Genomic DNA, 18,080 nt, shown 5'->3' on the forward strand with positions numbered 1-18,080 from the left:
GTGCGTGCTGGCTGCTTCTTTCTTTCTTTTGGTCATGGGCCACGCTTTTAAAAGCGTGGCCTAAGGCTCCAAAGTGTACCCCAACTTCAAAGTGTACCCCAAAGCTCTTTTTTTCTCCTTTTTTTGTGCTTCTTTGCTTCTTTTTCTTCTTATTTTCTACAAGATTTATAAAATTAAAATATCAAGAAAATATATCATTTAAGTACAAAAGAATGCAATATTTAAGCACTAATCATCAATTTCTTGTATGAAAAAGCATAGAAAAATAGGTATATGATGACTTGTCATCACAACACCAAACTTAAACCTTGCTTGTCCCCAAGCAAGAAAAGAATCATGCAATAGAAATTGACAATCCAAGGTAAGAAGAGTAGCAAGTTAATGTTCATGGCAAGCTAGTTTTCTATGCATGCTACAATTACAAAAGAGATGTAAATGATTGATGCTTCTATCTAGCTTATTTTATGAAATCTTTTTCTTATAATTCTTCCTTGAAACAAGCTTTTGATTTTTTTTTTTTTTTAGCTTCTCCTTTTGGGTGCTTTGCCCCATGAGTAAATAACAAAGCTACGACTTCTAAATGCTTTGTTTTCAAGTATTACCACTTGATACATAAGCACCACAAGCATTTAATTAGAGGACTTCATTAAGCTCATTTTTCTTTTCTTTTCTTGACTCTCTAATCATTGATGCTCAGAGCCTTGAGCTTTGAGGGAGTGCTTTTGCACTTGAGCCTAGCCTTGACTTCTAAGTGTTTTGTTTTCAAGCATTTGGCTTGATACATAAACACCACAAGCACTTAGCAAATAAATTGCCATTGGTACTCAGAGACTTCAGCTTTCTCATTCCTTCCCTTTTTCTTTTCTTGCTTTAATTGTATTTGCTTCTTCAAGGTTTTCATGATTTTAAAAGATTTCACAAAATGTACTAGATGAAAAACTTCAATTAAATAAAATCCAATCCAATTGAGCAACAATTAATCATACTAGCTTTCCAATACTTGTATGCACATGCTAAAATCTTCTTTAATGCCTTGTTTGTTTATGATCATGATGCTTTATTGCTTTTGAATTCACAAAGCTCAAGTTGGTAGTTATAATGCCACAGCAACATGTTACAAATCAAAATTCAAGCTATGCTTATTCATACCACACATGTATACAGAAAATATAAAGACAATCATGCAATTTAAAGTGCTGGAAATAAATGAGAGGAAAAGGAACTTTACAACCTTGTAGTCCATCTTCTCTATTGTTGTCATTTTCCTCCCATTCTTCTCCTTCCCATACCAAATCAGAATGCTTGCTCTTCCTTAAGCAACAATTAGAACAATGGTGGTGGGGTCTAAAATGGATCATGAATGTCTCACACAAAAGGATGTCAGTAGCATATGTGTTTAGGCAAGCAAGATTATGATAACAATCAAGGCACAGAGAAATAAAAACACTATGATCGCAAACATAAGATGGTGTGCATGATACATTGCATAAAAAAATATAAGTGACACACCAAACTTAGTGTGACACTTTCACTTGGAATCAATGCAAGTATCCAGTAAAGATTTGAAGCAAATTGTGTTGCATAGAAACACCAAACTTAGAATGCAATCCTATGTCCACTTATTTGAATTAAAACTAAGCAAATGAAACTGTTATTTATTAATTACAATCACCAAGCTAAGAATCTGTCATTAATAAAGCTCTCTTGGTAATGTATTAACAAACACAGTAAATAAGCAAACTAAAATGAAAACATTAAAAACAAAGAATTAACTAAAGTAAACAGAATAAAAAAAATATCAAACCAAAAGAAAATTAACACTGCAAAGACATTATGATTATGCAGACAAGTGGTGTTGCTTAATGAATTGCATAGAGAATTAAGTGGCACACCAAACTTAGAATCTTAGTGTGTCACTTCCATTTTTGATTTGATGCAATCATCCAAAAAGATTGAAAACAAGTTGTTGCAAGACAAAACCAAACTTAGAATGTAACCATATGCCCATTTATTGAATTTAAACAAAGTAAAGAACGAAAACAAAGCAGAGAAGAAATGTTACCTACGGTTGGGTTACCTCCCAACAAGTGCTCTTTTAGTGTCATTAGCTTGACATGTTGTTCTTCACTTTCTTCCTCTTCTTCCAATTGGTTAAGAGGAATGACTTCAAGGGGGGAGACGTTTCAGCTTTTGTCCCCTTTCTTGGTTTCCTCTCAGCAAGCTTTCTTTTGAAATTGGCTTGGTTGAGCTTGCTTGCTTGATCAGGGGGAGGATTGTTTGCAGTTGTCCTTTTCTTGAATATTGTCCTTGATATCTTGGTCACAATCCTCTTCTTGGTGCTTTTGTTAATTGCCTTCACTTTCTTGAATCCAAGTTTTGGTTGCTGTGTGATTGTTGGAGTGATTTCTTTATCAAGAGCCTCTTGCATTGGTGGTTCCATGAGCTTTTCCTTCATGTACTTCTCTACTTCAGTTGAGTGTGACTCCTCTTGAATGTCTTTCTCACTTTCTTGCTCTTCCACTTCCTCCCTTGCACTCAACATTTGACTTGATAGCTTTTTTATTGAGGAGGTTTGTTGATCTTCCCAACATTTCTTCATCTCCTCTTCATATTTCTCAATCACAGATTTAATTGTTGAGAGTTGTTGGGTCAGAAGAGTTTGTGAGAGTTGTGAGTCTTCATGTTCCCTTGTCATCTCAAGTGCAATTTCATTTTCAACCACCTCGTTCTTCATTGAAAGTTCACTTGATACAGTAGCCTCCTCATCTTGCTCTTCCTCCATTGAAATTTCAATTGATATAGGAACCTCTTCTTCCTCTTCTTCACTCACAGATTGTTCCTCATCCTTAACACTTGGTGATCCTGAATGAATCCTCCTTTGCTCTACATGCCCTTCTGTTTTCTTGAGGAGGAATTCTTGTTCTGTCCAACGTTGTTTTTGTTCTTCCATAATTTGTTCTTGTCTTTCCAATAATTCTCTGGACTTTTGAAGGGGATCCTCAGCTACTAGCTCAAAGGATAAAGGTTGAGAGTAATTTTGTGGTTGGTGAGATGAGTTGTATGGATCTTGGAGGGAATTTTGTGTTGAGGCATAATCAAATGATGAACACTCTTCCAAGTATGCTCTGGCAGCACAATCAAGTGATAATGTTCTTAAATAATTAGAATGTGAATCATTGCATTTCCCTTCCCAGCCATCTTCTGTGTACGTGCCATAATAGTATAAGTCACTTTGTGGCTCTGGGGAATAGTTCATTTCACTTGATTGTTCATACTCCTTCATTCCTTGTTGATACTCCCATCCACCATGAGGATAATGATATGAATCATTTTGTGGTGGTGGTTGGTATCCCTCAAAATTTTCTTGCTCATCTTGGGGTTCTGAGGCAAATCTCCATGGATTGGAGGGCTCAGAATTTGTGTCTTCTTGGTAATATTCCCAACCATCATTAGAATAATGACTTGAATCATATTGTGATGGCGGGCAATATCCAATGAAGTTTATTTGATTAAAAGATGAGGTGAACTCCATTTGAATTTTGTAGAACACAACACCAATGAAAATTGAAATTACTCATATCAGATATGAGTTTTGCTTAGTGAGGCAAAAACACAAACACCTTGGTTTCAACTTTAAAATAGAGAACAAAAAAAGAAAATGCTTGATCTAGACTTCTCACCCACTTAATCATTGTTGATCTAATCAATCCCCGGCAACGGCGCCAAAAACTTGATGGTGTTTTTGTGGAAAAATGAATTTCCAACACACATATCCAACCGGCAAGTATACCGGGTCGCATCAAGTAGTAATAACTCACTTAGAGTGAGGTCGATCCCACAGGGATTGATGGATCAAGCAATTTTAGTGGGTGATTAGTTTAGTCAAGCTAACATTGAAGTGAATTTGGATGAAGTGTAGCCAACAGAAAGTAAATAGCAAGGAAAATTAAAGTGCAGAAAGTAAAATTGCAAGTAACTTAAAGAACAAGAAAGTAAAATAACTGAAACTTAAATTGCAAGAATTCTAAATTGCATCAAATGTAAAGGGGGCTGGGGTGCTTGAAATTAAATGAAAGCAGTAGATCCAAAGCTTAGAATAGTTGCAAAAAGCTTAACTTGCAGGAAAGTAAATTGGGATCATGAACAGAAATGTAAAGTGCAGAAGAATTAAATTGCTTGAAAGTAAATTGAAAGCCAATGGAACAGTAAAAAACAGAAGAGCAGCTAAGAACTCAACTCAATTGCAAAATAAAATTGAAGATCTCAGGGAATCAAAGAGACTAGAAAACAAGTCTAGATCTCACTCCCTTCCTTGATCCAACCAAGAACAACTGCAGATGGAAAGAAGATGAAAGCAGTAAAGAGAGTTTTGGTTCAAAACAAGAGAAATCCTTAATTCACTAAAATTTTGCAGAAGAATAACAAGAGAAATCTTAGACCAAGAGGGAAACAGAATTCCTTCACTCTCAATCCCAGATTTAAGACAGAAAAAAAATAAAGGAAAGAGCCCTCCTTTTGAAATGAGAATGATGCCTTTATATAGGCTTTACAAAATAAAAAATGAAAATGACATTAAAACAAATTACAAAAATGAAAATCCTAATTTAATTGATCCATGTGCCTTTGAGTGATGATGTGGGCTTTGCTTGCTTTGGATTTGAGGAGAAATGGGTTTGGTTGGCCTTGATTCAATTTGGTGAGGAATTGAATTAAATTGAATTTTGGTTGATTTTGGCCCATATGCTCCCAGGAGGTTGCCCTGCCCTTGTGGAGGGCAGGGCAGGATTTGATGCATGCGGCCATGGTGCAGGCGTGGCGTGTGGGCTTGGTGCGCAGGATGCTGCCCTGCCCTCGCGGAGGGCAGGGCAGAGAAAGTTGGTGCGCCAGATTGGTGCTTAGTGCGTGCGTGGTGCGGCCAGATGATGCTATGGTGCGCCAGAATTGTGCCTTGGTGCGCCAGATTCATGCCACAACAAAATGCTGCCCTGTCCTCGCGGAGGGCAGGGCAATGTTTCCAAAAGTGAAGCTCCGTGTTCGAAACTCGGTGGATGCACACGCTACTTCTTTTCTTTGGTTTATTTTTGCTTATTTTTTGCCCTTAAAGATGCCTTCCGTTCCTACCACAATTGTGCGCCAAATATGAATTTCTATATATCGTTGGAAAGCTCTAAATGTCAGCTTTCTAACGCAACTGGAAGCACATCAATTGGACGTCTGTAGCTCAAGTTATAGCCCTTTGAAGGAGGCATGGTCATGCTGTGAGCGCCCAGATTTTACCTTAGCGAAAATTCTTGCTTCCAACCTCACTTTGCATCACGATTCTGCCCTGCCCTTGGCAAGAGCAGGGCAGTGTGCGTGCTGGCTGCTTCTTTCTTTCTTTTGGTCATGGGCCACGCTTTTAAAAGCATGGCCTAAGGCTCCAAAGTGTACCCCAACTTCAAAGTGTACCCCAAAGCTCTTTTTTTCTCCTTTTTTTGTGCTTCTTTGCTTCTTTTTCTTCTTATTTTCTACAAGATTTATAAAATTAAAATATCTAGAAAATATATCATTTAAGTACAAAAGAATACAATATTTAAGCACTAATCATCAATTTCTTGTATGAAAAAGCATAGAAAAATAGGTATATGATGACTTGTCATCAGTCCCAACTGTGGAGATACTGCTACCAGCCCCCCTTTGTTCCTGACAGATGGCACTGAGGACGGTGCAAAGCCTTAAGTGTGGGAAGGTCAGTCAGTACCTGACTTCCGGAGGTAATTTCTCTTCCCTAATATCAATAAAATAGGATATTTAGTTAGTTTTTCTTTTGTAGAATAGGATAGATTGCATAGTAATAGGTTAATTGCATGCATGTTCTACTTGATTGAAAAGATAATAAGTTTCTTCTAAGACCTTATTTTTGAAAATTTTCACTAATTTAAATCAAAACTTAGATGTTAAACTTGTTTGAAGATTGTAAATTGGAACATGGTTTTTGAGCTAAAGAACACACAACCTGTGAGACTTTGAGCCTAAATACATGATTACATTATTTAACCATAAATATTTTATTCTTGTGTGTTTACTTCTCTATGATTGTAATTTGTATTTTGTTTTATCCTATATGTCCAATATTTAATATATTTATATGCTTGCATATGATTGAGGCCATTATTTGTTTTAACTCACTTATCCCAAATAAGCCTACCCTTTCATTTACCTTTGTTAGCCACTTTGAGCCTCTTAATTCCATTTGTTCTATATTTTGCCACATTACTAGACTTAAGTAGAAAAATAATTAAACATCCCAATTGAATCTTTGGTTAGCTTAAGATAAAAATTGTGTGTTAATTGAGTATGGGAAGTTTGCGGGAACAAGGGTTGATAAGGGAATGTGTCATGATAAAATAATGGGAATTTGGGTACCTACTCATGTGAAACTATAAAAATTAAAAAAAATATTTTCATGTGCATTGATAAGCTTTGTTTATTTTCATGTTCAAAAAAATTATAATATTCAATTATTAAGTAAATAAATAAGGGGAAAAATTACCCCAATGCCAAGTCAATCAATGCATATGTGATACAAGTAAAAGAAAGATTGAAGAATGAGTATGTAATGTAAAGTGCAAAATTTTGGGTAGCTAAGTATGAAATTAGGAGATATATAGAGTATATATATGTTAGGTGAAAGCTTAGGTTAATTAAAAATTCAATTTATAAGCTCACTTAGCCATATGTACACCCTTACCTTTACCTTAGCCCCATTACAACCTTGAAAAAGACCTCATGATGTTTGCATTGGTATGTTAAAAATTGTTGATTGGTTAGGTGTTGAACAAAATTTAGAAAACTTGATTAGAGAAGAGTAGAGTGATTACCTATACACTTGAGAGACTAGAGTGCACATACATCATCAGTGAGGGTTCAATGCTTAAATTCTATGTTCCCTGCTTCATAAGCTATCTTCTTGCATTTTTATTTGTTCTTACTGTATAAATTGAATTAGTGGAATTTGATTTATGATTGTCTTGAAGAGCTTACTTACTTTTGACCAAGTGGACAAGAATCATATAGTTGTATTTTTATATATAGGTTGCATTGTATTGCATGAGTCTTATATGTCCCTATTCATTCATATTTATCTCCTTCAACTAAGCATGAAGACATGCTAATGTTTAAGTGTGGGGAGGTTGATAAACCATTATTTTATGATTTATATTGTGTTTAATTGTGTGGTTTTATCAAGTCTTTCACCCACTTATTCATATAATTTGCATGTATTTACAATTCCTTCCCAAAATTATTCTATGATTGAAAACTTGCTTCCTAAAGATCTTTTAATTGTATATTTTTTATTCTCCTTTATACCATTCGATGACGTGATCTGTGTGTTAAGTGTTTCATGCTTCATAGGGCAGGAATGGCTTAGAAAATGGAGAGGAAGCTTGTAAAAATGGAAGGAACACAAGAAATTGAGGAGATGACCAGCGAGAAGCGACGCGGACGTATGGCTCACGCATCCGTGCGAATTGGGGAAAATCACAGCGGCGTGAACACGTGCCTGATGCGAGCGCCTAAAATGGAATCTGCACGGGTGACGCGAACGCGTGGATGACGCACACACGTGGCAAGAAAAAACGCTGGATGACGTGAACGCGTGGACGACGCGGTCACGTGACGTGCACGATCTGCAGAATTTACAGGAATCGCTGGCGTGAATTCTGGGCCGCGTTTTAACCCAGTTTCCGGCCCAAAAACGCAAATTAGAGCCAGGGAACATACAGAGACTAAGGACAACTCTCATTCCACATAATTTTAGTTTTTAGTTTTTTATATCTGATTTTACTCCTCCTATAGGTTTTCTCTCTACACATTCATAGTTCTTAGAATTTTGTTTTATTGCTTTTTGGATTGGGATATTGAGAAGAGTTATTACCTCCGCCAAGACATCATCATTCTAGTTTGTTTTCTTACTTTTCGCTTACTCTTTCATATCCTTAATTTGTCCAGAGTTACAATTGGATTATTTTTATAATTTATTAATACAAGAACCTTTTTTATTTTAATTGATCTTTTTTATTATTGTCTATCACGTCTTTTTTTATTTCCCTTTTCAATTTTGTGAAGTTTACATTCATGATAATGGAGTAGTTCTCTAACTTGATTGGGAGTTGATTAAAAGGAGAATCTTGAGTTGGAATACTCAAGAGCTAAATTGTAATTGGGTTTATTGTTGGCTGGCTTTCTAGTCACTAACGCTAATCCTTCCCAAGGGAGAGGATTAGAACTTGTGAATAGAAGTAGACTTCCAACTTACTTGACTTTCCTTTACTAAGTAAAGGATAACTAAGTAGAGACAACCTTCAATTATCAATTGATCTTGAGAGATATCCAACAAGGATAGAACTTCCGATTAATCTTCTCCCGGTCAAGGTTTTTATTTGAATTACATAAATTCTCTGATTTAATTTCCTGTTTATCAAACTCAAAACATTTTGGAAAACCTCTGATTGATAAAATAGCACATCTTTCTGTAACTCGTTGGGAGACGACCTGGGACTTATACTCCCAGTATTTTTATTCTAATTTTGTGACAACCCGTCTAAATTGATGAGCAGATTTTTGTTGGTTAAGAACTGTACTTGCAATGTATCTCTTACATTAATTTCTTAATCTACCAATTTCCACCACGTCAAGGGCCTAAAGGAATAAAATCTTGGCCTAAGCAGCAAAATCAAGCTGTCCAAGTGAAAAGTTTGAGACTGAGTAGTTAAAGTCATGATCCAAAGCAAAAAGAGTGTGCTTAAGAACTCTGGACACCTCTAACTGGGGACTCTAGCAAAGCTGAGTCACAATCTGAGAAGGTTCACCCAGTTATGTGTCTGTGGTATTTATGTATCCGGTAGTAATACTGGAAAACAAAGTACTTAAGGCCACGACCAAGACTCATAAAGTAGATTTGTTCAAGAATCAAAATACTGAACTAGGAGAATCAATAACACTATCCAAAATATAGATGCCAATCATTCTGAATTTTAAAGGATAAAGTGAGATGCCAAAACTGTTCAGAAGCAAAAAGCTACTAGTCTCGCTCATCTAATTGGGACTAAGTTTCATTGATATTGTGAGATTCATTGTATATTCTCTTCTTTTTTATCCTATTTGATTTTCAGTTGCTTGGGGACAAGCAACAATTTATGTTTGGTGTTGTGATGAGCGGATAATTTATACACTTTTTGGCATTGTTTTTAGGTAGTTTTTAGTAGGATCTAGCTACTTTTTGTATATTTTTATTAGTTTTTAAGAAAAATTCACATTTCTGGACTTTACTATGATTTTGTGCATTTTTCTGTGATTTCAGGTATTTTCTGGCTGAAATTGAGGGACTTGAGCAAAAATCTGATTCAGAGGCTGAAAAAGGACTGCTGATGCTGTTGGATTCTGATCTCCCTGCACTCGAAATGGATTTTTTTGAGCTACAGAGATCCAAATTGCGTGCTCTTAATTACGTTGGAAAGTAGACATCCTGGTATTTCCATTAATATATAATAGTCATTACTTTGCTCGAGTTTTGACGACGCAAGCTGCATTCAAACGCCAACTTCCTTCCCTATTCTGGCGTTAAACGCCAGAAACAGGATAGAAGCTATAGTTAAACGCCCAAACTGGCATAAAAACTGGCGTTTAACTCCAAGAAAAGTCTCTACACATGAAAGCTTCAATGCTCAGCCCAAGCACACACCAAGTGGGCCCGGAAGTGGATTTCTGCATCATTTACTTATTTTTGTAACCCTAGTAACTAGCTTAGTATAACTAGGACTTTTTACTATTGTACTCACATCTTTTGGATCTTTGACATCTTTAGATTATCCTTAGATCATCTTTGGAACATTTTTCCTTAGACTTGGAGGCTGGCCATTCGGCCATACCTGGACCTTCATCATTTATGTATTTTCAACGGTGGAGTTTCTACACACCATAGATTAAGGTGTGAAGCTCTGCTGTTCCTCGAGTATTAATGCAAAATACTATTGTTCTTCTATTTAATTCAAGCTTATTCTTATTCTAAGATGTTCACTCACACTTCAACATGATGAATGTGATGATCCGTGACACTCATCACCATTCTCAATTTATGAACGCGTGCTTGACAACCACTTCCGTTCTACCTGCGAAACCTAGAGTGTGTAACTCTTGGGTTTCTAATCAACAATTCACATCATTTCCCCTCTAACAATAGGGCATCTAAATCTGAGATTAGAACCTTCGTGGTATAGGCTAGAAACATTTGGCAGCATTCTTGATATCCGAAAAGTCTAAACCTTGTCTGTGGTATTCTGAGTGGGATCTGGGAAGGGATGACTGTGACGAGCTTCAAACTCGTGACTGTGGGGCATTGTGACAGATGCAAAAGGATCATTGGATCTTATTTTGACACGATCGAGAACCGACAGCTGATTAGCCATGCGGTAGCTGTGCCTGGTATTTTTCATCCGAGACAAAAAATCTGACAGTTGATTAGCCATACAGAAACCGTAGAGGACCATTTTTATTGAGAGGATGAGAGGTAACCATTGACAACGGTGATCCCCAACATACAACTTGCCATGGAAAGGAATATGAATGATTGAATGAAGATAGTAGGAAACCAGAGATTCTGAAGGAATAACGCATCTCCATACGCTTATCTGAAATTCCCACCAATGAATTACATAAGTATCTCTATCTTTATTTTATGTTTATTTATCTTTTAATTATCAAAACTCTATAACCATCTGAATCTGCCTGACTGAGATTTACAAGATGACCATAGCTTACTTCAAGCCGACAATCTCCGTGGGATCGACCCTTACTCACATAAGGTATTACTTGGACGACCCAGTGCACTTGCTGGTCAGCTGTGTGAAGTTGTGAAGAGATGTGTGAATCATGGTATTATGCATCAAGTTTTTAGAGCCATGCCTAGTGATAACAATTTTGTGCACCAGTTTTGTAACAATAATAATCTTTAGGGATGAAGAACGAAAACTCAATCATGAAATAGACCAAAGCATAAACCTCAAACAAAATAAAATACTTAGATTAATAATCAATAAAAGAGATAAACAGATCTCCTAACCTTATCAGAGGAGATTAGTTGCTCATAGGGCAGAGAAAATAAAAACTAGGATTGTGAAATAAGGTCCCTCGATGAGATGTCTGTGGAATAGTTCTTGGACTTATTTAAATTTTGACCTAAACCTACTTTCAAATTCAAAACAAAATCAAACCAAATCTAATCAAATCTTTTCCTAATTAATTTAAAACTAAGAGGGATCTTCCCTTTTCTAATTGAGATTCAAAACTTGGTGTGTTATTTTGTTGAAATCGTGGGCTTGCAACTTTGATCTCAGGCTTGATGTGAAGTGGTGTGGCATATGGTGGAAGTGGAATGGCTTGCCAAGGTGTTTTGGAGGTCAATGGAATTCGGCCCAAGAAGTGGAGAATGGCCGTGTGCATGGCGTGCATGGGCATGCACTTGAGAGACTTGGAAGGCATGGAAGCTTCCTGGTCTTTGTCCCAGTGTGGCATGCCCTTGCATGGAGGTGGAGGGCATGGTCGAAGGCATGTTGAAGGTTTAGAGGGCGTGGCACGCCCTTACTTCCTGGGAGGAACATGGTCGTTGGCGTGTGAAGGAGTGTAGGATGGTGTGCAAGCCTTTGATGGTGGTTAATGGACAGCACGAGAGCGTGTGGCTTGGCGTGGATGTGGCATGTAAGGTGTCACACACCTTCGAAGGGTGTTGGCTCAGCATGTAGGTGGTGTGAGGGCGTGGCATGCCTTCGAGCTTGCCTCCTTAGTGGTTCCCTGGGACTTGGCCCAATGTGGCAAGTCATGGGAGGGCGTGGCACGCCCTTGTGCCTGGAGGGTGAAGGTGGTCTTGGCGTGTGGATGGCGTATAAGTGTGTGGCACAATAAGCATCTGGCCTTTGCTCACTTCTCCTCTACTTATCTTTCTTTGCCTCGATTCTTCCTTCCTCACTGAGTTTGCTTCCTCTTTGTTCTCGCTTGAACTTCCTAAACATATTAAAGCTCAAAGCAATTAAAAAAATATTCATTAAAGCACAAAAATCTCAATTATAACAAGAAATTCACCAACTTTATTCAAGGAAATAATGAAGAAAACAACTAAAGATGCTCATGCATCACTCACCTGTAGTGTTCATGAACAGGCTCAGGAGCTGATCGAGACTCGAAATAGGTATCAGCAAATCCTCACACATATGACAGACATGAATGATCTCAGGTTGGAGTGGAGGGGGCAAGTGGAGTGGCTTCAGTAGATGGAGGCTCAGATGGAGGTGTACTAGGCTCAAATGCGCACAACTGGCATCAGCCCTGCTAGTGGCAGCAGTGCTGTTGGTGGGACACAGACATCACTGCCTTCTTCGCCGCCTCAGCAGGACCATGGGAATGACGACGACAACAACGACGACTACGATGATCTTTATTGATTAGGGCTTTTATTTACTATTTCATTGTATTTATTTGATTTATTTGACTTTTAATTTATTTGAATATGTAATATTTAATATTACATAATTGGTTTCTATTATTGATAAATTGACCACTAATTGTATGAAAAATAAATTTAAATAAATATTAAAATTAAAATTGAAAAAAAATGCATCACAATATTTAAAAAAATAAAATTGAGATTACCATTGGATTTTTCAAGGGAATAATCTGACAGTAATAGTGTAGAAAAGAAGATATTGCGGTGCCAACATTACCGTTGGAAAAATCTGTCGGTAACCAAATAGTTTTTCGGGTGGGTAATCCGTCACAGAATCTGACGATAATTACTGTCAGACGAAAAAATTTGACGGTAACTGGTTATCGACAAGGTTTATACCCTCAGGATTTTTCTTATAATGAACTAACCATTTTTTGTTAATAAAAGATAAGACAAAAAAATCACGATGACTTTTTCTCTGCTTGCGTGTGTACACAATCGGCCTGGCGCTCATCCCCATCAAACTCGTCCACTGTTGACCTAGCCATGTTTTTTTTGTGATCCGATCCCTAACCTCAGGGAAGTGTCTCTTTATATGGCCAGCCTTTTTGTATGAACTACATCTCCTCTGCTTTCCACCACAACCCTTTTTCGGAAGCTTTCTGACACCCTTGGTTTTAGCCACTAATGGATCCCGGATCGAACCGTTGCCAGCAGCAGATGTGGGTGCACCATCAAATACATGATATTCCTCTTCCAATGCCTAACACAAGAATACCTGTCATAGCTTTCCAAAACATGCTTAATCTCTATGCTCCAAGATAAAAGAGCCAATATGATGCGGCGTGTAACACGCCATGTCGAAGCAAGAAGTCCTATTCACTATCATCCTCTTTGTTGTTGACATACTCCAAAGGGGACTTCGCGTTAATTTTCCATCTCTTTAAAACCAAGCATTTTGGAACCTCCATAAGATGCCCAACCTTCATTATGAAGAACATATGACTGCATGGAACTCCGTTTCTCATCCACAACCTGCACTGGCAATCAACTTTTCTGGAATTTCTATCAAATAAGGATATTATATGAACATAAGGATTTCCATATTCCTCAAGCATGTATACCGTCATGTTCAAGCATCGTCTTTTCATGACAAAATTGACCACCTCTACACCCTTGATGAATCTACATTTTACGATAATTATTTGCTCTAATTGGGTGGATTTTATCAACCTTTCTTGCATTTATCCATTGAAATAGCAAAGTTTCATGATGTCTTCCTAATTTGTGCTTGAAAGTGAAAACATGCTCTTTAGACCTTTTTATTGCTAAATTTTATTCACTTTGATCCCATTTGGTGCCTTGATGCATTTGTGAAGTGATTTCAGGTTTTCAAGGCAAGTTTGGGATGAAGAAGTGAAAAAAGAGCATCCAAAAGGGGAGAAATCATGAAGGGAATGAAGTTTGGAAGCTGCTGCAAAGATGCGTATGCACAGTGATGCGTGCGTATGCACAACGGTGACTTCGTGCAAGGATGCGTATGCACCAAATGTCATGTGTATGCACGATGGGAATTTTGCGCAACTGTGCGTACGCGCCGTGGGTCGTGCGTACGCGCCGTAGGTTGTGCGTACGCACGACTGCATGCACGTGAGCTCATTAATGCAAATCGTTGGAGGCAAATCTTGGGCCTCCAAAACCCAGTCCAACTCATTTTCTGAAGCTATTTGAGGCCAAAGTGAAGAGGAATGAAGGGGGGAATTAGGTTTAGCTTTTACATGTTTTTCTCTTAGTTTCTAGAGAGAGAAGCTCCCCCCTCTCTTTAGAATTAGGGTTTTTTAGTTTAATTTCTTGCAATTTCTACTTTTAATTCTTGTTTTCATTTACTTTTCCTTGTCATTTATTGTTATTGCATCTTTGTTCTTTCCTTCTATTTTGTTATTTCATTTCTTTTGTTCTTTTATGTTTATGACACTTTATTATTTTAATTTACATTTAATGCAATTTATGTTTTATGTTCATTTATTGCTTTCTTTAGTTATTGTTATTATTTTCTTGCTTTTGGTAGTTAGATTTTATTTTCTATGCAATTTAATATTATTTTATTTCTATGCACACCAAGTGTTTGATAAAATGCTTGGCTTAGTTTTTACATTGTTTTCATCCACTCTTGGCTTGAAATTGATGACTTTGGTGACTCTTGAGTCATTGAAGTCTATTCTTGTTGATACATTAGAGTAGTTAGTTGATTTGGTCTCCATTGACTCTATGTGACCCTAAGTGTTGACATGGGACTTATGGATTGAAATCAACTATGCCTATTTGACTTATCCTCGATGTAGGATTAACTAAGTAGGATTAACTCTTCATAATCATCATGTGTTTGTGGTCAATGGTTAGGATAGGTAGCCTTAGCTCTCAATTACTTGCCAAGAGATTTCTTACACTTGAAGTTTCCTTTACTTGCATTTAATTGCTTTGACTTTTATTGCTTTGATGTTTAATTTCTTGCATGTTTAGTTTTCACACTCTTGGTTGAGAAATTGGGTGTTTGGGTGAAATTGAGTTGTGGATGTCCATTCCGCTTTGTGTGAGGATTGTTAATTGGTTTGGTTTCTCTTGACTCTAAGTGACCCACTAGTGTTGACTTAGGACTTAGGGATTGGAATCAATTATGCTCTTTTGCCTAATTCTCAAGTAGGATTGACTAATTGGGATGAATTCCACACAATTCCCATGTCTGTGGTCCATAACTAGGATAGGAATCCTTAATTACCCACTTCTTGCCAAGAGTCCTTTTTAGTATTTAATTTCCATTTGCATTGCTTTTAATTGCTTTCCTTTTAATTCCTTGCATGTTCATTTAATTTCTTCCCATTTACATTCCTTGCCTCTCTTGAATTCCCAATCCCTCATTTCCTCCATAGCCAATGATTGACACTTAATTGCAACTCCTAGGGAAGACGACCCGAGGTTAAATTACTCTTGATCTCGGTTACTTTAATTTGAATTTAACATTTGATTGTGAGAATTCATTGTTGGTTTGGACTATGCTACCAATGAATTTATTCTTGTTTTGATCGATTCCAAACTATACAAGAATTCTCATCATTGTCAACCCTCTATTTGTTTCCTAACATCACTAAATATTTTCCTAGTGTATACCCTTGTTGCATAGGTCTTTATGGACATCAGACAAGTAGTAATCACTGTAAAATTCAATTAAATTGTAATTAATAAATTGATAGTTAACAAATTAAAATAAAAGTGAAGATTTGGAAATTTAAGATTTATAATTTGAAAAAATAAAAATATTTAGAATATGAATTAAAATGTTAATCTTAAAGGTTTTGACCCAAAATTGAGCCAACGGGCTAAAACGAGTGAATCGAACCCATGTTGATCCCAAGCCCACATATATAAACTCCCCAAAGTCACTTAGCACTTCCCATTTCAGCATGAGAGAGAGAGAGAGAGAGAGAGAGAGAGAGAGAGAGAGCACCGTGAATTGAGAAGAGAAGAAGAACCAAAGGTTTCACTATTCACTTCCAATTTCAATTGATCATAACTTTTGATCCAGAGCTCCGATTGACAATCCGTTTATGGCCATACGTTCATATCAAAATCCTCTTCAATTCTATCCAAACAAATTAGTAAGAATATCAAAATTCCTTGTCCATTTCTCTATTCCTTTCAAAATTTGCATTTTTGGTAAAGTGGGTTTTGAAATCTTGTGATTTTGGTTCATTAAGGGTGCTCTAACATAGATTTTAAGTGGATTCCATTCCAATATTCAGTGGATAAAGGTAAGAAACACTTTTTCATGTATTCATAAAATTTTATAAAGCCCTAGTGATTGAATAACGTGTATAATATGTGAAAATAGTGTAGATTGAATATGAGAGGCATTTAGTTGATCATAGGTGGTGCTTGAGCTTGGTGGAGGTAAACTTGGAGCTTATGCTTGGTGAAATTCAAGAATTGAGGGTTTGATTTTGGCTTCCTAGAGGTACGGTTTAAGTTTCATTTAAATACCATGTAATGTGACATGAAGTCCTAAACTAGATGCCCTTCAGAATAAGATTGAATTGTTTTATTGGTTGGAATTGAAACGTTATAATAGATGAATTATTGAATTTGATTTTGGTTGGTGATTAGTTGTTTATGATTTATGAATTAAATTGGTGAATTTTGGGCCAGAGGCTGTGAAAGGTCAGCTTTGTAAGTTGATGGAATGCATTGAATGTTTATGCATGAAGTTGAGATGATGATTATGTAACTGAGTATATAGAAATTTGGTAATGAATTGTTAGAATAGAGGAATTAATGAATTGAGATGTGATAATGATGAATTAGAGTCGTAATGCGTAAATTAAGTAGGCTTGAACTTAGTTGAAAGTAAAGAAGTGATTTGGGATAGTTGGGAGGTATTAAATCAATGTATAAACTAAAATGGCTTATGAACTTTTTGGAAATTTGGCAATTTCTGTTTTTGGATAGTTTTTAACCAACTTTCTTTTTTTGACACATGACTTCTAACAAATTCTCTAACGTCCAATACGATGTAACACTTTCATCCATGAAAATCCCAAACCCAAAGATAGTTGTTTGCTTGTGGTTGTTTGAACAAAAAAAATATTAGAACCGGTCGCCTATACTTGTTCTTCTTATACGTAGAGTCAAAAGCCAGTACATCACCAAAATATTGGTAATTAACTCCACTACCTCCATCAGCCCAAATTAGATTCCCTAGTCTTCGATCGTTGATTAAGTTGTATCTCATAATTGACATGTGATTCGCAATAGCCTTACCCTCCAGATACCCTATAGTAGCGTTCGCGTCATCGTCTACAATCTTTTTACGTCGACTTTTGTCAGCATAGTTATATGCATCATTTTTCAAAAAGCTAACCAAAGAGTACCTACCAGCCATACCCGTCATGTAACCAACTATCTTCGAAGTTGAGATCCCATGTACATTCACTCTATCTATTTGAGATTTTGCGACATTCGCCATACTACAGTGATCTGCAATCATGTGAACCATGCCAACATGAGTTAACTCGTGGTTAAGCTCCAAGATAACCTTCTTGACCTTCCAAGTTTGTTCGCTTTTATCAAGATATATTGACATCTTCGCTTCTTAATTGGTCCATGTCTCAGGTTTGTGAGCCCTCCGTCTATCAACTTTATTTGTTATAGTGTTTGGTATCTCTCAAATCTTTCCTATTGTAAAAAAAAATATATCTCACCAAATTACCTTCACAATCTTTCCCAGAGTCACCATTCTGTATCCCAAATCCATTATACTTTGCATATACCCTATAAAACTCATACACATCTTTCATAGATTACCCAAACCTTCTTCATTATATCCTCTGCGCTCATCTTACCAACTAAATCGACATTAGTATAAACCTCCTCCTCCACATCATCACTTAAACCCTCCTCATCATCATCATCATCATCAATGCTTCGTGGTGTAACTCCATTATCATATTCCATTTCTTCATTGCCATTGCAATCACTTTCAGTCCTTCCAATTTTTCCAAATCCATCACTAGAGTTAATTGCAAACTGCAACTCCACAAAAGAAAAAATA

General features: G+C 36.7%; 1 protein-coding gene across 1 annotated transcript; it reads right to left on the reverse strand.

Moving 5' to 3' along the window:
- Positions 1-17,051: 17,051 nt before the first annotated feature.
- Positions 17,052-17,612, reverse strand: LOC130966677 (protein FAR1-RELATED SEQUENCE 5-like). Its single transcript, XM_057891498.1, has one exon. The coding sequence runs from the start codon at positions 17,610-17,612 to the stop codon at positions 17,052-17,054; it is 561 nt and encodes a 186-aa protein (XP_057747481.1).
- Between the last annotated feature and the right edge of the window lie 468 nt (positions 17,613-18,080).

Source organism: Arachis stenosperma, chromosome 3, assembly GCF_014773155.1.
Source record: "Arachis stenosperma cultivar V10309 chromosome 3, arast.V10309.gnm1.PFL2, whole genome shotgun sequence".
Taxonomy (NCBI): domain Eukaryota; kingdom Viridiplantae; phylum Streptophyta; class Magnoliopsida; order Fabales; family Fabaceae; genus Arachis; species Arachis stenosperma.